This window comes from Lates calcarifer, linkage group LG5 (assembly GCF_001640805.2).
Source record: "Lates calcarifer isolate ASB-BC8 linkage group LG5, TLL_Latcal_v3, whole genome shotgun sequence".
Lineage (NCBI taxonomy): Eukaryota > Metazoa > Chordata > Actinopteri > Centropomidae > Lates > Lates calcarifer.
The window spans coordinates 254,588-278,157 of NC_066837.1; the positions used below are offsets into that span (position 1 = coordinate 254,588).

The following is a 23,570-nucleotide window of genomic DNA, read 5'->3' on the forward strand; positions in this document are numbered from 1 at the left end:
CTAAAGTTACTAAATAAACGTGCTGCAGTAAAACGTATTATATTGTTGTATTGTTATAGAGTATAGTATAGTATTTGGAAATACTACAGCAAAGTACAGTAAAAGTACCTTAAACTGTACTTGAGTAAATGTACTTTGTTACTTTCCAGAACTGGTAACTTTACAAACAAAAGATGATGAATCTGAAATATTCACATTAAACCAACATACAAATAAAACAAGACAACATATTGACTCTCTGAAAGGAGCAGTTTTACTTCAAACCTCTGTATTTTTAATGAGGAAGTTTTAATTTAATACTTCACCTGTAATGGAGTATTTTATTTTATTTTAGTACCTTTACTGAAGGACCAGAATACTGCGATGTTGTAGTGAAACTACCTGATGATCATGATGATGATGATCATGAGATGTCATATTTGTTTTTTGCTTTGTGTCAAACTGAGAATAAATAAATAATAATTAATGATGATAAATTACAGTAATAAATAATAATATGCAAGAAAACATAATAAATAATGTTCATAATAATAAAGAATTTCAATGTGAAACAAAATGTTTTTCATAAAAACTGCAAAATTCTCACTCAAACAGTTTTTTAGTTTCACTTTTATTGTAAAAGATTTAAATCTACATTTTCAACACATTAATTTAATTTCTTCTCTCACTGGAAATGAAAATTAATTTAAAAAAATCCAACCAGGTTTTTGTGAAACAGGATCCAGAAATCTCCAGTGGAACTGAGTCACCAGCAGAGGGACATCTGAACAGGTAAATGAAGCTCACCTGAGCTGCTGCTGTTAGTCTGGCCCAGGTTAGTTTAGTTTAACCAGTTACACAGGATCACCATCACTGGTTTTTAATGTAATCAAAAGATTAGAGGAAAATCTGAAAACTCTTCTTCATGTTCGTCTTTAGACTTTAGCGACAGAAGAAACTGAAGCTGATGGATCCTGAAAAACAATATGTTGGATTTTACATTTACTGCCCCCGAACCTGCATAAAAACAATATTACCAGTTATATTTCTGTTGTTGTAGAGGTTCCTAAATATTTTAGTTTAAATCCAGACATCAAAAATTAGCACTCAGTTTCCTCCAGTTTTATTTCCACAGCAGTTGAACACAGAGAAGTCACAGCGCCCTCATGTGGACAGAAAAGGATGCTCTGCTCACTTAAAATTTAATTCTAATAAATAGCTATTTTCTACCTTAAATATTATTTCCTGTTATTTATTTTCACTCTATTTTGAGGTAGAATCTTTTGCTTATCAAACAAGTTTTATTCAAATTGTTTTTTAATAACTGGGATCAAACAATGATCCATCTTTCTTCTATTGTTTTCTACTTCAGTTTAATACTGCAGTGAAACACGACTGCATCATTGGACAGTATGAGATAAAAAACAAACAATACAGTGACAGTATTTATCGTCCATGTCTGTAAAAGCCCTAAATAATCAGCACCACGATTATAAATAAAGTTGTATCAAATGTTTGGTCAGACTTTGTGAGAAAGGCACATACTGACAAACACTGCTACATCAAACAGCTACGACTTCTTCAGAGGTAAAACCGAAAAACTGCACTTTCCTCAGGTTTAAAACAAAGTTAACGAACACAGAAATAAAAACAACTTCTCTTCAGTTTCACAATAAAAGCATCTGAATGTACAAGAACAACTACGTCACAATAAAAGACTGACCCCCCCCCCACAGAGCGTCTCGTAGCAGAGACATCACAGGTTTGATCCCACAGCAGCAGAAAACTCTCAAACCCGGGCGGTTCAGTCTGTGGATTTAAACGCTCGCAGGCTGTTTGTGTTCAGACTTCCTGTCCGGTGTGATCTCAGGTAAAGGGACTGAAGCGTCAGGTGAATGCAGCATCTCAGGTGAAGACTCAGGTGGAGGATCCAGGTAGAGCTCACTGACATTTCCACACAAATAAACTGGGGGGAGGAAACAGGAAGTGTTAATGTGGAGGAACACTTTGCCCCCTGCAGGCGAAGATTTGGTATGATTTCTGTCTTACCTGCAGTCACTGCCACCGGCACTGATGATGTATTTATCATCACAGGAGAAGCGAATGTTGGTCACATGAGCAGAGTGACCAAAGTAACGCTTGTGTTTCGCCTGTAAAAACAATAAGAGAAGATGAAGTTGCTCAGTCCGACTCAGTTGAACCAACGTTACGAAGGCTTTGAGGTGTTCACTTACGAATTTTTCGGAGCAGGGAAACTCAAAGAGTTTGATGAGGCCGAAGTCGTCTCCTGTCACCAGGTTGACACCGGCGTGGGAAACACAAGCACAGTTAACGTCAGCCTTCTCAGCGTTACGAGGCCAAACGCCGAGAACCTCATCGCCCAGGATGCTAGAAAAACATAAAACGCTGTGATCAATATCTGGAAGTTCCTGCTGCCACCAAGTCCTCTAAGTCCCACAGTTTGTTCTTTTAGATCTACAACATGTTCCCTAAACTTTACAGATAGTTCCCTGAATTCTAAAAGTAATATCTCAGGTTCTGTTCCTGTGGATAAGATTAACCCTTTGACCATTTACAGCCTCTACAGCGTTCAGTATATCAAATCATCTGGCCCATTCTGCCTCCATTAACTGGCCTCACCTGGTCCAGGTAGCCCAGGTGATCCTCTCTAAGACAGACTGCTCTGTTACGATCTTCCCAGAGGGAACTTCGTGCACCTGCCGGGTGTAGGTGCTGGTGGACACCTGGAGAAGAAATGGAGCAGATTTTATGTTTTAGTCAATTCACTGATGTTCCCATGAAACGGTATCCATCAACATTACCGTTACAGAAGGATCAGAGGTCACGGCGACAAGACCACAAAACAAACCCAAACTGACCCAGGAGACTCAGGTCATAACTCAACATTCACCTGGATGTGTTTGCTGTCAGCAGAAAAGTCGATCTGGATGACGAAGCCAGGGATGTCCTTACAGTAACCGATCCGGTTGAGGGATGGTCCGAGAGAAAGGTCGTAAAAATCCACAGCACTTTCAACTGAACCCACCGCCAAGAACCGAATATCTGGACTGAACCTGAACCACAAAAATATGTTTAGTTGATTGAGATACAACACAGAGATGAAGACTGATGTCCTGGTCTCTGTTAGACACTGATGTTGTACCTTATGTCCTGGATGGCGACGCTGCGGTCTCTTTTCTTGCCCCAGACGGTGAGGGAGTTGACCAGCAGGATGATGAATTCTCCGTTCTCCATGCCGATGGAAACCATCTCTCCGTTGGGGCTGTAGGAGGTGCACTTGGCGGGGTGACCCAAACTCACCTTGTTCAGGAGTTTCTAACACAGAAAACAAGATAACAGAACATATGAGTGGACGGTAAACATGTTGTTCCACACGAAGGCTGCGGTCCGTCTTCAAACCTTATCGGCAAGGTCCCATATTCTGATTGTCCCGTCGTCACTGGCAGAGATGAAGACGTCTTTGAAAGGGTGAGTTGCCAAACCCCAGATCCCTCCCTGAGTGTGTCCGTTGATCATGGTGTTGGAGGCAGCATTCTTTTCTCCAACTTCTATTATCTCTCCATCTTTGGTTCCCACCAGGATCTTTCCCTGGGTCACCAGGAATGAAAGAGACTTTGAGGTTAAAGTTCAAGATACTGTGAGATCATTTTACCTCTGATGAAAGAATTCACAAAATGACCACTGACTCTACTATCTTCTGTAAATACCGCCCGATACAACACTGTGGTTTTATAATCTGATGTGCTCATACCTTCCCTCTGCAGACAGATCGGACGTTCTCCACCGGCTGTCCAGTCTCCAGCTGAAACGCTCGGCAGCGCTTCATCTCCTGGTCCCACAGCTTCACAGCGCCGCCCTCTTTAGTCCTGTGAAATGCATCAACAAACACTGTGATCTTATTTTTATATTCAATATGGATTTTATGCCTGTGTATCATTTCTTATCAATAAGTTGTCTAGTAATTCATGCAGAGACATTCCAGGAGTGGTGGAAACTGGATCTGCCTTAACCCTGCTCTTCCCCTGATGACGGTAAGCCCACCTACAGAGCTTACATGCCACCAGGTCGAGCTCAGGATGATTAACAGCTGTGACAGCAGAGGTCTTGGTCTAGTGCCAGTATTCCTGTCAACATTCATTTTCATCATCTAAAGGAGGCTCCTGACCAGACGATCTGGATGGCAGATGCTGGCTATCTGCCTCTGGGACCTCCTCAAAGTCTGACAACCAAACATAAGAGTCAAGAACCATCATTTGTCTGGTCCACCACCTGGAACCAGTTTTTTTTAATTAACGAGTCCAAAAAAAGCTGAGGCACACAAACATCTCACACATTTTATGAAATGTTAATCTGCAGGTTCTAAAAAAGTAAGAGTCAGGTTTTCAAAGTCTGAATCTGTTCTAGCATCCTCTGTCTTTCTCTTTCTGTCCACAAAGAGTGCACAGCCAGTGATGATGGATGAAGCTTAGCTGTCATTTGCTAATGCTTTCTGTTGTGGAGTCCATCACTGTTTGTGACTGGTCTTCAACTTGTTGAACAGTTACTAAGACCAGCAGGATGAGACGTGTTACTCACGGTCGTTCCTTCCCCCCTGTGACAATGAGTCCATCCCTCAGGGTGGTATACATGGTGAAGACTGGACCGCTGTGTGCCTTCGCCACCACCCGCACCAGGAAGTGCTCCCTCCACACATAGACATCTCCGTTTATAGCACCAGTGAACGTCAGGTTGTTCTGCACAAGACAAATACTGATTTACTGCAAATTCTGAAAAACTGGAGTCATATATTTTATTTTGAGCCGAGCTGAGTCAGAATCAGAGCTGGTGTTTATCTTACAGCACCAAAGGCCACAGACAGCATGGTCTGCATGCGGCCGTCCTCCACCGAGCCGATCACACCTTTCTTGTACATGAGTGAACCTCCAACCAGAGTCCAGAACTTGATGTGTTTGATTCCCACCGACACAAACTGGGTGTCAGAGTCCGGTCTAAACTCCACCACAAAGATCCGCTCAGCATGGCCACCTTTACTGGTCACCTTGGTGCCTAGCAGAGAGATCAGAGGTTAATCTGGGCACTGCTTAATGCTATATTCATAGTGATATTCTGTGTGCTTTGCTTTAGTCTATATAAACTGCAGCACTACAAATTCCTTAAGGGCCATGAAGAAGCTGAAAGAGTCCTGACATAATTTCTATTTTTTAACTTGAGAGAAATCTTTGGTACCTTCCTGCCACCTCCACACCGTGATGGTGTGTTCAGGTTCCACTCCCACAGACAGTAGCAGCTTTCCTGTGGCGCTGAAGTTGACGTAGCCGACACCTTTCGCATGGGAACAGCGGAGGATGGACAGCGTCTGCTTTGTCATGGCGTCCCACACATGGATGGACGGGGCGAGGCCTGTGAGAAGAGATCAGAACCGTAGAAACCAAACAGCTGAAGAACTAATGAACCAAGGCAAGTATTTCAGGACCTATGGATCCAAGGAACTGTGAATACAAGGACCTGAGGACTTAAGGTAGCACAGGAACCAAGCAACCACTGGACCAAGGAAGCTAAGGATCACAGTGGCAAGGAGCTAAGGTTCTCGAGAACTGAGGAACCATAGAACCTAGGAACCAAGGTGTTTAGAAGGCAAGGACCATAGCATCCTAGGAACTGCAGAACCAGTGACCTTAGTCATTAAAGTCACTGGTTCTATTATATATTGTATCAACACCAGGGATTCCATCAAGGACCAAAGGCATTAAGTACACCTGGAACTGTGGTGTAAATATAATAAAATAGTACAGTGTAGACCTACTCAATATAAAAAGTGGCTTGAGATAACTTGGGTTGTGATTTGGCGCTATATAAATAAAACAGACTTGATTTGACTAAGGTATCCTGGGAACCAAAGAACAAAGTGACCTAAGGTGTTGAGCAGCTGAGGTCCTTAGCATCCTTGCAACTGTGGGACCAAGAATCTAAGAAACAGCAGGACCAAGGATCAAAAGACTAGAGGTTCCCAGGAACCGTGGAGCTCAGGCAAGGCTTTAATCAACCAATGAGCCATGGGACCAAGGCATTGAGCACACAAGAACCTGGGGAATCTAAGGAAACAAGGACCTAAGGTAGTAAGGGAAGCAAGAAATCAAGAAGAGAGGGACAGCAGAAAAACAGAAACCCTGACCCACAGAACCAAGGACAGACAACCGACCAAAGAATGTAGGAACCAATGGACTGAGGAGCAAAAACTGAACTACAGGTGAAATGAAACCAAAGGAACCAAGGAGTTGAGATGCTGAGTGACAGGGAAAAAGCTAAGATTCTGGAGTTCAGGGTGGAGATAGGCAGGTAGGAGAGCAGTCGATAAAATGTATTTTTATTTTAGGATAATTCAGTGCTTCCATGTTGCTCAGGAGAAGGAGGGGCTGGCACTGACATGCTGATTCAACAGAGCAGAACTAGCGCCTGACTGTGATTTGGATTCAGAGTTGGGGAAAATCAAAACTGCTTCTTTTTCAAACCACTCTGCACTTACACATTTACAGCAAACAGTATTAACACCTTTGGCCATGATCACATGGGACTTAGTTCTTCTGAAGTTGAAGTGAGTTGTATTTTGGGATGAGTTAAGTCATAAAACAAATCACAAACGACAGGTTGTATTTTTTGGAAGTCATAAAGCTGCTGAAACAACTGAATAAAAAGGGAGATAACATGACAACAGTTTCAGTTATGACCTTCCCCTCTGCTTCCACTGGGGTTAATTTCTAGAAAATACAACATTTCTATGTTGATGACACACAGCTGTTACTCACCTTAAAACTGGGTGAAGCTCATGGTATTCAGTCTTTTACTATGTGACCTTGAGAATTGCTGCTTAAATTTGACAAATGTCTTCTCTCTTTATTAGTGGATTTTTAGAATTGATTTTATATTTTATTAGATTTTTATATATATATCAATCTCCTCAGTTCGACATCCGTCTGATTCATCTGATTGGTCACACCTTGCTGTTTGATGATGATACCCCTCACTGTCAGGTCTTTCCATGTTTAACCACTTTAAAGTCCAGTCTGAAAACTCATGTTTTTACAACTGGCTTTGACTCCCCTTGGTTACATTAATTCATTTTTACATTTTGTTTCTCTGTAAAGCATTTGGTAAAAATGTTTTGTTTCAATGTGCTCTAGAAATGGCACATTATCAGGATTCATCTTCTGAGGATCATGAATATCTACAGTCAATTTAATTGAATTTGTCCAGTAGTTTTTCAGGTTGTCTGGACCAAAGTGTTGGACAGGCAGATTGACTGTCCCATGTGATCACGACTACAGAGGGTTAATAAAACAGAATCACTGCATTCAGTCGAGGAGATAAATAACAGTTGTCATGCCTGACACTCATGCCCTGATCATTCTATAAGAACTCATGTTCAGAAACAGCCTCTGAATCACAGTCTTACCACAAACAGTACAGACACCACATACAGAAACCACCCAGGCTAGCTCGGCTAATTCCACATGCTGATAAGAGGCTTTATGCAAAGCTCTGTTCTCAGTCTGAGTTGCTTTAGTTTGTCTACTGCCATGCTCACACTGATGTGGACAAATATGAGAACACAGTTTATGAAGGTTTTCCATTCACACCAATGTTTTCAGATTGTTTTCTACACATCGTCCAGTCTCCTGATCTCTTAGTCTCAGACTGAATGTACTGTGTTAATGTTGTGCTTAACAGTCATCATCATTCTTGTAACGTGTGGAGTTGACTGTCGTATCTTAATGTCTGGTTGTGTTTGTTACTGTTGTGTTTTTACATGCATGTTATACTTAACTGCTGTTAAAGTGCTACGTCTCTTTGTCTGTATCTTCACATAAAAATCGTGTTTTCTACTGAGTAAAGGAGCTGAACCTTCATTTGGTGACGCTGTGTCACAGAGACAACAACCTTAAAGCTGGAGGAAATGTTTATGACAGGAAGTACAAATTTAACAGATGGTGCTAGTTTTTTTCTTTAAAAAATCAGTGAACTCAGGTATAAAGTCAACAATCAGCAACTCAGCAACTTGGCTGCTGTTGTCTGCTAACCACAGAGATCATGGTGGAAATCACTCGCTGCCTGTTCAAAACTCTGTGAAAACAAATTAACTCACTGTGGTTTCTGCTGTGCACACACACAAGAGGATGTTAACACTGCCAATAACAGAGACTGAAAATACCTTTAATGTTTCACTGGCTAGAGTCTTAACATGCTGTCGGGGATTTTTTTGTGTTTTTGTTTTCTTCAGGCTATTAATAAATAAATTTTCCAGAGCAGTGAAATAATTTCCAAGGATTTTCTAAAAATCACAGAATGATGAATTCAGTTCTAATAAACTGTTGAAACACTACACTGGCAGCTTCCTCACCTAAGATAGTAATAAGTCTTATACAAGAGCAATAACTTCCTTGGGGGACAAAGGTTTTTGTTTAAGTGGTTGCAAAAAGTCTAAAAAACCAGAGCTCAGTGGACAGAGGACGTTTGAACTGTCTCTGATTTTCTGTGGTGTAAAACAGGTTCAGTGTGAATGGAAGGAGCGAGTGTTTCCATATGAGTCCACAGGAGTGTGGACATGGTGTCTGAGAGACAGAGTGAGTGGAGGGTGGGGTGGGTGGGGGGCGAGCTACAAACAGAATCAGACCTGAACAGGAACCTGACCGCTGATACTCACCGGACACTTCAGCCTCTACACACCGAGAGCAACGACACCGACAGGTTAAACACTGAGTTCTCCACCAGAGAGTGAACAGAATCACGTGTGTGAATGGATCAGTGATGAGTGACTGCAGAAAGGTGAGCAGGGTCTTACCTGGCAGGTCAGTGATGTCACCTGGTGATGAGGTGAGGCGGTGACAATGAGGAAGCAGTGGAAAAGAAAAGAAGTGCAATGGGCAAAAAGCAGCCAGGTCATGCATGAGAACAACATGATGATTGATATCACAGCTCTGCAGTCTCACTGCTCAGTCCCAGGATGTGGTGTCTCTGCATGAAACACTGTTTTTAATTATCTTTTAACAAGCTGATCTTCAGGCAGAACAGGTGAATACATGTTAACAGAGACATCGTGCTGTGTCTCTCTGAAGTCGACTTATTTCTCCTTGATGTCGGTTTGTGGGCAGCAAAGTGTCTTAAAACAGTGTTAAAGTCAGAGTGAAGTCAAAGTCAGGTGTGTTTGAGTGGTTTTCAGATTCAGACTTTCAGACAGACATTAGCTCGTTTCTCCTGGTGGATGTTTGTAGATCATCAGGAGACATTATCATCAGTCTTTAAAATGTGAGCTCAGACAGGTTTGGACTCACCGATCTGTCCTGTAGCAATGATGTTCTGGTACTTCGGATGCTGATTGACGGTCAGACAGAGGATGTCGTCGGTGTGTTCCAGGTAGAAACTCTGAGTTCCTGTCGGGACAGGAAGCAGGAGTGAGACGTCATTAGCAACAATATTTAAAGTGAGTTTAAACCTCAGTCTGAGAGTTTTACCGACCGGCGGACAGGTTCTGGATCACTACAGCAGCGGCGGTGTGGAAGATGATGTCAGCGCCGTCGTTGAGGTAATGCAGGTTGTTGCGACAGTCAAAGCCTCTGTAGCCGAAGACGTGCTCCAACACCAGCTCCTGAAAAACAAACAGCTGTGACAGGTGACGTCTGGTGTCAGTGGACTGACGTTAGCGGGACCTCGTACTGACCTCCACCACCTTCTTCTTCTTGGTCACATTGTTCTTCAGCAGTTTGTCGGGCAGCGGTGCAGCTCGGCTCACAGGAGGCCTGAACAGGTCCAACACAGCCCAGATTTAATTTGTAAATGACAGTAAGTTGAGGAGGTAACATAAAAAATGTTTTGTGGGGAAAAAAATAAACCAAAAAAAAAAAAAAACTGCCAAGACCTAAAAACCAAATACAGAAGACTTAAAAATAAAATTAACAGAAAATAAAATTAACAGAGAAGAAGAAAATAAGTTTAACTAAATTCATCAACTGATGAGAGATGAGAGCTGGAGTCAGGATGTGGGGCTGGTACCTCTCCTCCACAGGAAGCTCTTTGTGCTGCATGTGAGGTTTGGTTCCTGACATGCTCCTGATGCTGGCAGAGTAGATCTTGGTGACGTAGTCCACCACCTTCTCCCGAGCCACGTCGCTGTCGTAACCTGAAAACACAACAAGAAGTCCATGACACCGCTGTTTGAACCTGAACCAAGTGGTCTCAGGTCTTTACTGGTGGTCTCTGATATCAAAGCAGCACCTGCAGCTGGACCTGGACCTCTGCAGATAGTCCCTGTAAATCTGTCCTGCAGTCTCTGTGTTGTGGTTTGGACTTACCTCCATCCTCCTCAGTGTCGTCGTCCGACTCCTCACTGTCCATAGCTTTGCTCTCTTTGTGTCCCGGTGGCTCTCTGGTCCAGATCATCAGCGCTGTGTCAGCCCCACCCACTGACAGCAGCATGGAGTCATCGTTGGACCAGCGGACGTTCGTCACATTGGTGCTGTGGCCCACATACTTCTTAAACTTTGCAAACTGGCCCTGAGGTCAGAAGAAGTGAGTGAGTTAATAAAGAACACAGAGTTCAGTTCCCTTTAAAAGCAGCTTTTGACCAGTGGATTTCCATGACTGTTTCCCTGAGTCTCACCCTGGACGGGAAGCTGAATAGTTTGAGAAAACCAAAGTCATCTCCGGTGGCAAGCAGTGTGTGATCTTTGGTGAGCGAGGCGGCGTTAACGAAGCTGAGTGTCGGCCATATTCCCTCACAGGTCGGACCCAGAACTGATGTCCAGCTAGCCCAGTCCAGCTTCTCAAACTGGAAACACACAGTCAAATATGAACTTGGACAAACAGAATAATCCGTAATCCGTAAAATATTAAGAAAGTAAAGCAGTCAAACCTCGGCCATGCTGATGTTCTGTTTGCGTCCTCGTGGAGCCTCAAAGAACAGCTGCTCTTTAGCTCCAGTGTTCACCTGCAGCAGTTTACCTGTGGAGGAAAATATCAGGAGTGGACATGACTTCATGAGCATCACTCTACTGAGAGTCTGAGAGTCTTCTGTATTTTTATATGTTCATTCTTCTGAGGCTGTGATGAAAACTAAACTGTTCTTAGATTTTCTCTGCTAATAGGTAAAGACATAAATCTTTGTCCTGAGGCTGGAGTGTTGTGTTAATTAAAGGGTTGTTTCCATGTAAGATTAATGCTAATGTTAGCATGACCTAAGTGTTTCCAAAATCATGGCTATAGCTCTAACACTCTCTCACTTTAAGCATGGTGCTGTGCTAATATCTTGTATGTTAACGTACGATACTGATGATACCATGTTAGCATAAAATATTAGCCTCTCAGAGCAGCTACAGCAAAGTTTAATCTGCAGTTTTTTATGTTTCCAACAAGTCTTTAAACCTCTGCAACCAGTCCTTAGACCTCTGCAACTAGTTCCATGATTTATCACAATCCATCACCACTTTTTCAACTCATTTTTATGACTTTTTGGTCCCTGCAGCCACTCAGCCAGTAACATCTACAACAGTGCTACATTGCATTAGCGTAACATCAGCACAGGTGTGTTCACAGGTGTGTTTACCTCTAGAGTCCCAGTCGATGTGAGTGATGTAGCTGCCAGCTCCTTTACAGATGCCAACTCTCTTACTGGTCAGGACATTATAAATGTCCACAAAGGAATCATGGGACGCAACAGCCAGGTACTTCCCAGCATCTGAAACACACAGAGCTGTGACTCATCACTGACCGACCTACCACATTCACCCTGTGTCACACCTGTGTGGTGAGTTCAGGTACCTTGGGAGAAGCGGATGTCTGAGATTAGCTCTCTGCGGTGGTGGAAGGTCACCATGTCCTCCAGAGTGTCGGCGTTCACCACCAGGAAGCTGCCGTCGTTCAGACCGACTGCCAGAGCTTTACCGTCAGGAGAGAAGGCGCAGCACCGCCCACCTGTCAGGTAACACACAGGTAAGACATATAAACAGGTGAGTATCACATTAAGCAGAGTAACATGCTGTGGGATACCTGTCTCACCTTTCTTGAGTTTGCGGACGGCGACCATACGGTGATTGGCCGACAGCTCCCAGATCCTCAGAGTTTTGTCATCGCTGACGGTGGCACAAACAGGAAGTAGAGGGTGAGCCGCCAAACCCCAAACCTCCCCTTCCATGTGACCCTGACACAACACACACACAGGTAACAGAGTGAACAGACACATCTTATGTTTAAGATGAACGTGTTTTCATGGGATTAAACCGTCAGAGATGATTCAGTCTCAGTCAGTCTGACCTGAACCAGCAGCGTCATGGGTCCACTCTTGTCAATCTCCAGGATTTCTCCATTCTTTGTTCCCAGCAGGATGTGACCATGACCCAGAGTGATGGCTCTGATGGACGGGTTGTCCTCCAGCAGCAGACCTGATCCAGAATCACAGCATTGATAAATGAGACACCACAGAGAGGAAGAGAAAGTCCACTGACGCTGGAAAAACCAGGGGTGACAGACCTTTAGATGACGGAGACAGAGCGGCTCTCTTGATGGCGTACGTCTTCAAACATCTCTCAAACATGTCGTCCCAGAGCTCCACGATGCCGTCCTTCCCCCCCGTCACAAAACCCTGAACAGTGAACGCAACACGAGAAACAACCAACAAAAGATCATTAAGATGAATGGATGGATGATGGATGGATGATGGATGGATGATGGATGAATGGATGGATGATGGATGATGGATGGATGGATGATGGATGATGCGTGAATGGATGGATGATGGATGGATGGATGGATGGATGATGGATGAATGGATGGATGATGGATGATGGATGGATGGATGGATGGATGGATGGATGATGGATGAATGGATGGATGGATGGATGATGGATGATGGATGAATGGATGGATGGATGGATGGATGGATGATGGATGAATGGATGATGCGTGAATGGATGGATGATGGATGGATGAATGGATGGATGAATGATGGATGATGCGTGAATGGATGAATGGATAGATGAATGGATGGATGATGCGTGAATGGATGGATGATGGATGGATGGATGGATGGATGATGGATGGATGGATGGATGGATGATGGATGAATGGATGGATGATGGATGATGGATGGATGGATGGATGATGGATGGATGGATGGATGGATGGATGATGGATGAATGGATGGATGAATGGATGATGCGTGAATGGATGGATGATGGATGGATGAATGGATGGATGAATGATGGATGATGCGTGAATGGATGAATGGATAGATGAATGGATGGATGATGCGTGAATGGATGGATGATGGATGGATGGATGGATGATGGATGATGGATGATGGATGATGGATGAATGGATGGATGATGGATGAATGGATGGATGATGGATGGATGGATGGATGGATGGATGATGGATGGATGGATGATGGATGAATGGATGGATGAATGATGGATGATGGCTGGATGGTGTGTCACCTTGTCCAGGGAGCACATTGCGAACACAGGGCCGTCGTGAGCTTTGATGGTCTTGATGAGCGTTGTGTCTCTCCAGATATAAACGTCTCCGTTTGTGGCTCCGGAGAAAACCAGGTCTTCAGATCGACCGTAACATGCAGACATCATCGTCTCCTGTTTCCCCAGGTTCCCGAATATCCCCCGTTTAAATGTCAGGCCGCCACCTGCAGGACAAGGAAGGGAAAACGTTCATGGTTTTGTCCAGGTGATAATTTCTCCTGGGACAGAAAAACAACAAAGTATTTCAGGGAACTCACCTGAATGTTGCCAGAACTTGATGTGTTTCATCCCCACTGTCACCAGTTTGTCCATCCTGAAAGGATTACTCTTGACCACAAAGATTTTATCTTTATGACCCCTGCACAGCAGAGAGCAGTCAGTCACAGAGGTTAAAGGACCAGGATGCAGTTATTCTATATTTTCAATGCATTTACTGTAAGGCAGTACTGCAACTTTCAGGGTCTAAGTTATATTCTCCTTCCAGTCATCAGTTAATCAACTGTTTTTCCCGGGTGTGTAGTGTAGTCAGGTTGTATTCAGGTGTGTTTACCTGGCCTTGGCCAGTCGCTCTCCTTTCTTCCAGTCCCAGATAACAATGGAGTGAAAATCATCGATCCCAACAGAAATCAAACTCTTCCCATCCGCTAGGACACAGAGAGACAGAGATACAAGAGGCAGAGATACAAGAGTCAGAAACAAGAGGCAGAGATACAGGAGTCAGTTACAAGAGACAGATACAGGAGACAGAGATACAGGGGAACGAGACTGTTGATGACTTATGAGTAAACAGGGTGTATTAGGAATAATAAATAGTGCTTTTATTGACTGATGAAGCGATGATTTAGGATTCAGGTGGTGATTCAGGGATAACAGGTAAAGACTTGGGGATACCAATGGGTGCACTGTGTGATGATCGTACCTGTGAACTCCAGGGCACACACTCCTCTGCTGTGGTGTCCCTTCAGCAGTGACAGACACTTCAGGGTCTGGATGTCCCAGACATGGACAGCTGGGTCTCTGCCCACCTGAACACAAAGAGAGCCAATCAGAATCAGCCTCGGTCAGTCTGACCGTAACCTGCTGCACTCTGATTGGCCGGGGTGTACCTGCGCGGAGGCCACGTAGTCTTTGAGCGGGTGGACCGCGAGGCTGAGGATGTCATCGTCGTGGCCGAGGTAAAATCTCTGACTGTGCTGCAGCCGGTTGTAGACGATGGCAACAGCGGCCACGTGGTACACCACCTCCCCTGCCTGACTGTAGAACAGGTTGTTCCGACAGTCAAATCCCCGATACCTGCAGGAAACAGGAAGCAGGACCGCCACAATAAAGGTCAGAGAAAATAGGGTCTCAGCTGTGTTGATGCTTTCACTGATAGTTTAGTGTTTTTACCCATGAACAAACTGCAGACGAAGCCCCTCCTCCGGAGCTTTCTGCCGTTTCAGAGAACCAATCAGCTTCTTCTTCAGCTGAGGCAGGTCCTCCTTATACACCTGCAGACAGAGACAGGTGAGTCAGACAGGTGCATCAGAGATTGTTTAAAGCATGTGATGATGTTTATTTTCTGGTGACCTGACGTTCGTAGCTAGTCTGAGCTTCCTGTTCGATGTCCGAGTCGAGCTCGGGGACATCCGACACGTCTGAGTCTGACTCTCCGCTGTTGGAGTCGGCGTAACCCTCTGAAGACACCACCCAGAGGAAAAATGTTCTTAGTTAGGGTAATGAGGCTTATATGGTTATTTAGAAATAGCAAATGGTGAGATAGTAGTAAATCTTGGTCTCACCTTGGAGGAGGGGCTCCAAGACGCCATTCATGACACCTTCAGGGAGGAACCTCCACTGGAAGACGGCGTGGTCGGCGCCACCAGTGCTGACAACCCACTGCAGGTCATTGGACCAGCGGACGTTGGTCACGTGGGCAGAGTGACCAATGTACTTTTTGAATTTGGCTCCTGTTTGAGGAAGTAGACGGAGAGTTTACAGTGGATGGCTGAGGAACTTGATCCAATATTTCATGAGTCACCAGGGAACTGAGAAATGAAGGATATACTACATCAAGTGTAGAGGTGGATTCCAGTATCATCCATTATCAGACCTTCAGTTCCTCCAACGAAAACTCAGGTAAAGTACCTGAGTTACTAAAAAAGGTACATGGCAACGCTCTGGCAGTTGGAAAGTGTTCTATGTGGATCAGATGGTTTATCAGACTGACCTTTCTTTAAGCAGGGGAACCTAAAGAGTTTAACAAGGCCGAGGTCGTCTCCAGTCACCAGCACTGCACTGCTGTAGTTGGCATCCACAGAGTTCACATTGGTGACGTTGGAGTATTTGGGCCAGATGCCGTTCACCTCGGCCCCAATGACGCTCGTCCATGTCATCCAGTGGATCCCCTTCGCCTCCTCTTTGGGAACCTGCTTCCCTGCTGCAGGACGAAGGAAGAGGTTAAAGGGTCAGGAGGTCACTGGTGTTCAGGAGATAAGTAAATCTCAAGTCCTGTGTCAAGACAAGTCTAAAGTCCAAAGTCCCAAAGACCACTAAAGGTCAGCAAATTAACTTTCAATGGGTTAGAGTCTCAAACCATGAGTCCGGTACCTGGCATCCTGTAGAAGAGCCGCTCTCCAGCACCGTCATTGGTCTGCAGGAAGCGGCTGTCGACCGACCAATCCAGGTGGGTGATGAAGGAGGTGGAGCGGCTACACTCACCCACCTTCTTGTAGCGCTGGGCAACAGCGTAGACATCCACCAGCCCGTCGTTTGATCCCACTGCCAGGAAAGCACCGTCTGGAGAAAACTTCAGCTCATGGATCACCTCCTTCCTGTCCTTGATGTGAACAACCTCCGTCATGTCCCTGAAGAAAATGATTTATTACCTCATGTTCATAGACAAATTAAATAAACTTTAAGTGTGGTTATTCTCAGTCCCAGTCTTCCAACCAACCAGAGCTGTTTTTGGTGGGAAACTGAACCCAGGCACCAAACAATGGCAACTCTCCACCTGAATGGACCAACATGACATGTGGAGTCCTCTTTAACAGTGACGTGACTCCATTGGGACATTTAATGCACAACAATAACACACCCACATTTACCTTGATTCAAGATTCTCATTGTCATTCTCATTTGAATCATGAGAAAAAAGGTGGAGTCGGTGCTCATCTCAACTTGGCTCAAAAACCAAAAACCAAATCAGAAATCTTGTAAACACTGAGTTGCAAAAACCAAACATTTGTGTCCAAGATGACTATAGGTTGAATTCTGTTAGCCTCCAGAGGTTTTTAAAAGAAACTTCAGTTTTACATGAATAATTCTGGTTGTTCTGAGTCCGACCAAAGGGACAGACATCAGCCTGTTACAGAACAGTAATAAAAGGATGGATGAACCAGTTTACAAGCAACTCCATCCTTCACCTGACACGCAGCACAGTGAAAGATCCGTCCTTCATGCCCAGAGCGAGCTGAGAGCCGTCATTGTTGAAGGAAACACTTCGAACAGATTCCTCCATGTTACAGCGAGCCAGCAGAGTGTGGTCAGGAAGACTCCACAGCCTGAGAGGCAGACAGGTGAGAGGCAGACAGGTGAGAGATAAACTCAGGTAATAAACAGCCTTGTGGTGGTGGGGGTGTCGGTGAGTCAGACTGACCTGACCGAACGGTCATCGCTCCCGGTGACAGCGACTGGCTGTTTGGGATGCAGGTCGAGTGCCCACAGCTCGCCCTCACTGTGACCCTGCATCAGGAGAACCGGTTTGTCCCGGTCTCGGACCATGACCTCAAAGATCTCGCTGTCCTGAGTCCCTGCCAGGATCCGGTCAGCCTTCCAGCAAACACTGCGAATGGACAGACCTGAAACAGAAAACACACCTGACTGAGCTCGGACCAACTGGAGGAATAAAACACTGGCTGGTACTTCTGGGTTCCAGTTTAATCTCCTAATAAAGTCGGGTCCTGGTCTGAGTTTTTGAAACCTTACACCATGAACAGCTCAGAACCAGAACAAAACCAGGTCAAGACTTTGCCAACACACTTTGATTCTTACATACAACATGTAACCTAAAATTAAAATAAAAAACTAAAATTAATTATCACTCAAGCCAAAAAACAAAACAGAGGTACTGTTACCAGGAGCCTGACTCCAGGTCTGGCAGCTGGTGTTTTATTCTGAAATAAAAGATGAGGTCCAGACCTTTGTATCCCTGCTCGGCCTCTCTCAGGTCGATCTTGGTGATGGGTTTGAAGTCGATGTCCCACAGTCGAATGCAGCCGTCTCGTCCTCCGGTGGCGAATCCTTCTTCACAGGCATGCATGCTGAAGATCCCCGCCTGAACAACAGGTCAGAAACAGGAGAAAACACATTTCCCATCAGCCCCTGCTGCTCTCTGTCATCAGTCTGTTGCTGGTCAATGGGAACTCGTTGTAGGAGAAAGTTCTGACTCTTGGTCTGGTTTTTCTTTACCCCATGTGCAGCCTGTACGGTCCTGATCAGAGTGATTCCTCTCCACACGTAGACGTCTCCGTTCAGAGCTCCAGAGTACGTCAGCTCGTCTTTGGCTGCAGAGACACACAGGATGGTCTGCAGGTCGCCCGTCTTCCCAAAAATCCCTCTCTTCGGAGTCAGAGCGTTTCCACAAAGAGTCCAGAACTAAAGGAAGCATTGAATTATTTTCATCTTTAAAACAATCAAACAGTAACTCCTTCAGTGAAAATATGTCACTTTAAACAGACAAATACAAAGGTCCTGTCTCACCTTGATGTGTTTGACTCCACAGCTGACCAGCCGGCTGGACTGGAACAGATCCCAGGCCACGTCAAAGATCTGCAGAAAAATCATCGTCAGAACCAGTCGACACTGAACCTGAGTGTGCGTTGAAATCAGTTTGTTTCCAGCTGAAACATGTTGTAGTTTTAAGAGAAATTACTGTATTTATGTTGGATTTTGTCTTGATTTCAGTGAATGAGGGAAAAGAAGTAAAATATTCCCTGGAAGGAATCATTTTAAAACCACAGGATGTGTCTAAATGTTCATGTTCTCTGTAGTTTCTGTCTTTTGTTTTTTATCATCCACTTCAGATGTTTTTCTTTCTTCTACCTTACTGTCTCAGTCTTTCTGTCTCTTTCTCTTTAAATATGAATGAATGCAGAGTCGTACTCGGTCTGAGTGTCCAGTCGCTGTGGCGAGAACTCGTCCTCTCCTCCAATCCCAAACACACACCGTGTTCTTGGCGTCCAGACCGACCGACGCCAGCCGCTATGACAAAGAAACAAACATGTGAGTTCAGTAATCAAGTAACTCCAAAGTTTTATTTGATATTTTTGGTCACAATGATCCATGAAAATTAGACGCTCCCTGCTACAGGTAAGAACCTGAACCTGTGACATCATCATACCTGTCCGTCAGAGTCGAAGGAGAGGCAGGCCACTCCGTGTGTGTGGACGTCCCTCAGGATGGAGACAGTCTGCATGGCGTAGGTGTCCCAGATACAGATGTACGGGTCCTTCCCCACCTGACCTGTCGCCACCTGGATCTTATCTGGATGGATCGCCAGGCTGGGGGGAGGAGGGGGATCAAACAGAACCAGGTGAACTCACAGATTTATTATTAAACTGGCCTCAGGTCCTGGACTGAAACCTGACGGCAAACAATGAGGTAATTTTACGTCATACTTTCAATTCAAAATCCTCCTCCTCACATACAAAGCCCTTAATGGTCAGGCTCCATGTTACCTTAAAAATCTCATAGTCCCCTACAATCCCACTAGAACCCTGTTCTCCCAGAATGCTGGTTTACTGGTGGTTCCCAGAGTTTCTAAGAGTAGAATGGGAGGCAGAGCCTTCAGTTATCAGGCTCCTCTACTGTGGAACCTTCTCCCAGTTTGGGTCCAGGAGGCAGACACCCTCTGTACCTTTAAGAGTCGGCTTAAAACTTTCCTCTTTGATGAAGCTTATAGTTAGGGTTGGCTCAGGCTTGAACCATCCCTTAGTTATGCTGCTATAGGCCTAGACTGCCGGGAGATCTCCCATGATGCACTGAGCTTCTCTCTCTCTCTCTCTCTCTCTCTCTCTCTCTCTCTCTCTCTCTCCCTCTCTCCACTCAATATGGATTCATATCCCATCTCTTTCTGCAGGTATTTCTGCCTCTGGAGCTGTAGAGTCTGATCTGTGATGACAAGTCTCCTGCTGCTCCTACAACTCCACTCAACACCTGCTGCTAGAATTAGAAATTACTTACACTGCTATTAGTTGTATTGCTATGTTAGCAGTTAATACTTTAATTATCACTACTGTCATTACTACTGCTGTATTACTGGCATCACCTTACATCTGATATGGAACCTGTGTTATGCTATGTTCTTCTCTCGCTATTCTCTACCCCCCCCCCCCCCCCCCCCCGACCTCATCACTTCTGTCTGATCACAGTGTGACATCAGTGTGACATCATGCTGACAGTGACGTGTGCTGAGCTATGATTGGCTGACACAGCATGATGAACACACATTTCAGCGTTTCTGTGGAGGGAAACACAGAGTGTCTCTGACTTTTCTGACGTTTGTTGGTCACAGAGATGCATGCTGGGTAAACATGGAGGGCTGGTATCCTGTCCTGACTGTGGGCCCCCTTCAGGCAGCGCTGTGAACTACAACCTGAGCTCTGTTTCTGTTCACGCTCAGCAGCTTCATCGTCTCGTCCTCATCATCAGTTTTTCCTCAGGCTGTTGGCTCCCATCAGAGCCAAGGGACTCAACCACCAACCCCCACTTCCTGCCTGCCTCCGTCCATCAGCAGCGAATTTTTAACGGTAGGTTTCATTTCTAATCGATTAGAGACGCTTTCTGTCCATGAACCGGTCGATCAGAGGATCTGGTTTAAAGACTGGTTCAGTTTGATTTCATTTCACAAAGAGACCGAAAACCTCCTGTTTAAATACAGATGTTTTTCACTTTTATTTCTATTTAATCTGTATTTCATGAGTTAAATGTTAAATTCCTCTGGTTGTTTTAAAACAATGAACTTGTCCTTTAACTCTGTGGGATCAGATGTGGACTCTCTGTTCAGGTTTCTGGTTGAACTGGGTCAGAGAGAGACCTGCAGGTGAGCCTGCAGCAACATCTGCAACATCTGTCGCACTGTCTCTGTGTGCTTCTGTAGCTGTGTGGACAAAGTTTAATTAGAAACCATTGATGTGAGGACATTTCTGCCCGGTCCCCACAACCACACAAAGACTCCTCTTTCACTTCTGTTCAAACAGAGAAGATGGAGGATCCTCCTCGTCGCAGCTTCACCTGCTGACTTCCAGATACCGGTTCAATCAGAGGAAAAACCAGGAGTCATTTCATTTAGCTCTGAGCTCTTCTACAAAAACCTTTCTTCTTAGAAAGTTAGTGAGAGTTTGAAAGAGCGTGAGTGGAAACACAACGAGGCTGTAAAGGTGGACTGGTGAGTAGATGGGTTTTCATGTTAACGTCCCCGACAACCTCTGTAGTCTCATTTAGACACTCGTTAGCAACCGCCTTTTTTAAGACACGTAAAAGCTTCAAACATCAGGAGTGGGGGATTTACTGACCCATTTTATGTCGGGGAATAAAACCTGAAAATGTCTTGAGCTTGTGTTAAAACCACAGACCTTATTTCAGACATTTAACCAGAAACACACTGACTCTGGGATGAGGGAACAGGAAGTGCTAACATGCTAACATGCTAACTGACTTCCTGGTTTTAGGACTCATTGCTGCAGAGCTCTGTTGAGTTACATATAGATGATGAACTCAGATTCTGGTTATTCAGTTTGTGTTTCCACACAATTAAATAAAGCAGCAGCTAAATCAACAAGGATAAACAATAGCTGCTGAAGCTAACTAGCTTAGCAGAGCTCTGTAGGTGCATCACATTTTTTGGGTTGAGTGAATCTCGTGGCTTCTTGTTGATGATGAAATATTACATCAGTATAAATATCAATATTACTCAGAGACATGTCAGTAAATAAAGTTTAAAGCATTACAACCTGTGTCTGTTTGACGCTGTCCTGCTCTCTGCCTGCAGGAGGCAGTGACACAGGAACACCTCCTCACCTGATGATGTCATCGTTGTGTCCCAGGTAGAACTTCTGGGTGTGCTCCCGGGTGTTGTAGACCACGCCCACTCCGGCCACGAAGTACACCACCTCTTTTCCAGCGGTGTAGTACAGGTTGTTCCGACACTGGTGACCTCGGTATCCGTGGATCCACTCCAGCCTCAGCTGGCAGCGCGGCGCCGTCTTATCCGCCATGTTCCCTCAGAGCCTGAAGCTCAACGTTAAACATCCACGAGAAAAATAAACGCCAACGTCTTCTGAACCAGGAGGTCTGATCGGCTCTAAGAAGGTTCGTAGCATCTGCTCTGAAGGTCCTGAGTCCGTGTCCATCCAAGCCTGGTCCTGTTCCTAACACTGCTGGGTCCTGGAGTCCATCACTGTAGTTCCTTTAACAGCGCAACATCCAACTACACTTTCCATAATTCCCGACTGCAGCTTCTTCAAACTCAGCAGAGGTTCGTGTTTCAGACTAGTCCCACAGTGAATTCATAAAACACAGAGTTTAAACTTTTAGTTTTTCACAGTTAAATAATGATTAAGGCCGAGTTATAAAGTTTTTTTTACCGAAGTTACAGGACGTCTCTCTGTGCTACAAAACCTTTAGCGAACTACGTCCTGACACCTATTAAAGTTCTGGGTCTGTAACGTTTCAGTGACTGAATAAATCTGCGTACTGTACCTTTAATTCTGCCAATGTTGCCTTTAAAGACAGTGTTCGAGATGGTAAAATATTTTAGCTGCTAAGCTACAAAATATAAAGTTGTTGGTCTGAGAACGTTTGTAGTCAGAGACAAACATTTTGTGATTTTTCGTAGGAAACAAGTTAAAGTTCAGGCATCGGTTAAATATAGTAATCAAAATAGTCAATCTGATTTTTTTGATCGTCCAATAAATCACAAATACTACAATGCAGAATATTTTTCTCACAAAAATTAAGGCTATTTTTTAAAGCCACTTTATATCCAGAAATGTAAAATTAATAAAATAATTTCTGAGGCCAAAATTTTATCCCACCTGAACTTAACAGCTGTTAGTTTTGTTGCTTTTTGACAAAATTTTAAGGAGCTTTATGAAAACAAAAACATAAACATTTGATTTTATCTAAAAACACGGAGACACATTAATTTAAATCAGTCAAGAATATTTCTGTGTTGTTGCTATTTGGCTTCAAGGGAAAAGTTTAAGAACGTATCTAACGTATAATAACGTATCTAAATTATTTTTTTAATCTTTAGAACAGAAATGACTGAATAATGGCAGGAAAACAAACGTGTCACTTTTTTTTTGGTAGAAATGACGGGAAATTTTGTGGATTTGTTAAAATTAACAGACTACAGTATAAACAGTTATTACAAAAATCTGATTTTAACGTTTTATAGAATTTTATAGGCTTCTTTTTTAAATATAGTATTAGAACAATAATTCAGATTAAGGTTGAATAAATCTGTCATATGTGGGACATTATAGGAAGGTCACTGTACAATATAAATATATAAAACACCACATGTCAGCAGCTCCTGTACAAATATTAAAATCAGCTTTGAATGGGGAAACATGCGGATATATAATCTGTGTTTTTCTGACCGAGGTTCGGTTCGTCCCGGTGGTAAAATAACCGACACTGTGTAAATTTGAGGTAATTCCACAAACGAAGCGTCTGAAGGCTGAAATGAGAGAAAATCCCTCGGCTGATTCCTGCCGCCGTCTGTCCGCTGTTTCAGGCTGAAATCCGGAGATTACGGCGCCGATTTATCACCGGAGAAAAACCGCCGACCACCACAGCCCCGCACCGAATGCACCTGCCGCTGGAGGCCGGCGGAGAGGCGCCACAGACCGGCACAGACCCGGAGCGGCTCCCCGGCTCACAAACGGCCGGAAAAACCCAGAAAATGATGAAGGAAAGTCGGGATATTAACGGGGATCCCAGGGATCACCGACACCGTCAATACGGGAAAATGGATATCGACACTTCCTGTTAGGACTTTCACAA

The 23,570-nt window shown here is 44.3% G+C and overlaps 1 protein-coding gene across 2 annotated transcripts; it reads right to left on the reverse strand.

Moving 5' to 3' along the window:
* Positions 1–593: 593 nt before the first annotated feature.
* LOC108882266 (echinoderm microtubule-associated protein-like 6) lies at positions 594–23,525 on the reverse strand. Of its 2 annotated transcripts, XM_018674675.2 has the most exons (41): positions 21,579–23,525; positions 18,901–19,060; positions 18,663–18,761; positions 18,261–18,329; positions 17,970–18,155; positions 17,700–17,835; positions 17,158–17,359; positions 16,925–17,062; positions 16,110–16,366; positions 15,730–15,939; positions 15,302–15,469; positions 15,090–15,196; positions 14,910–15,010; positions 14,627–14,813; positions 14,440–14,545; positions 14,071–14,164; positions 13,778–13,878; positions 13,482–13,684; positions 12,517–12,628; positions 12,301–12,428; positions 12,046–12,187; positions 11,809–11,961; positions 11,594–11,725; positions 10,904–10,992; positions 10,652–10,819; positions 10,344–10,545; positions 10,045–10,171; positions 9,713–9,791; positions 9,511–9,640; positions 9,327–9,425; positions 5,227–5,400; positions 4,838–5,046; positions 4,576–4,733; positions 3,752–3,866; positions 3,400–3,588; positions 3,143–3,315; positions 2,891–3,053; positions 2,620–2,723; positions 2,214–2,367; positions 2,029–2,129; positions 594–1,945 (listed from the first exon to the last, which is right to left on the reverse strand). In XM_018674675.2, exons 1-41 carry the CDS (start codon positions 21,773–21,775, stop codon positions 1,921–1,923), a joined length of 5,847 nt encoding a protein of 1,948 aa, XP_018530191.1. In that variant the 5' UTR covers positions 21,776–23,525; the 3' UTR covers positions 594–1,920. The 2 variants fall into 2 exon arrangements, with proteins under 2 accessions (XP_018530191.1, XP_050926273.1); XM_051070316.1 differs by having other exon boundaries at positions 11,809–12,187.
* Positions 23,526–23,570: the final 45 nt, after the last annotated feature.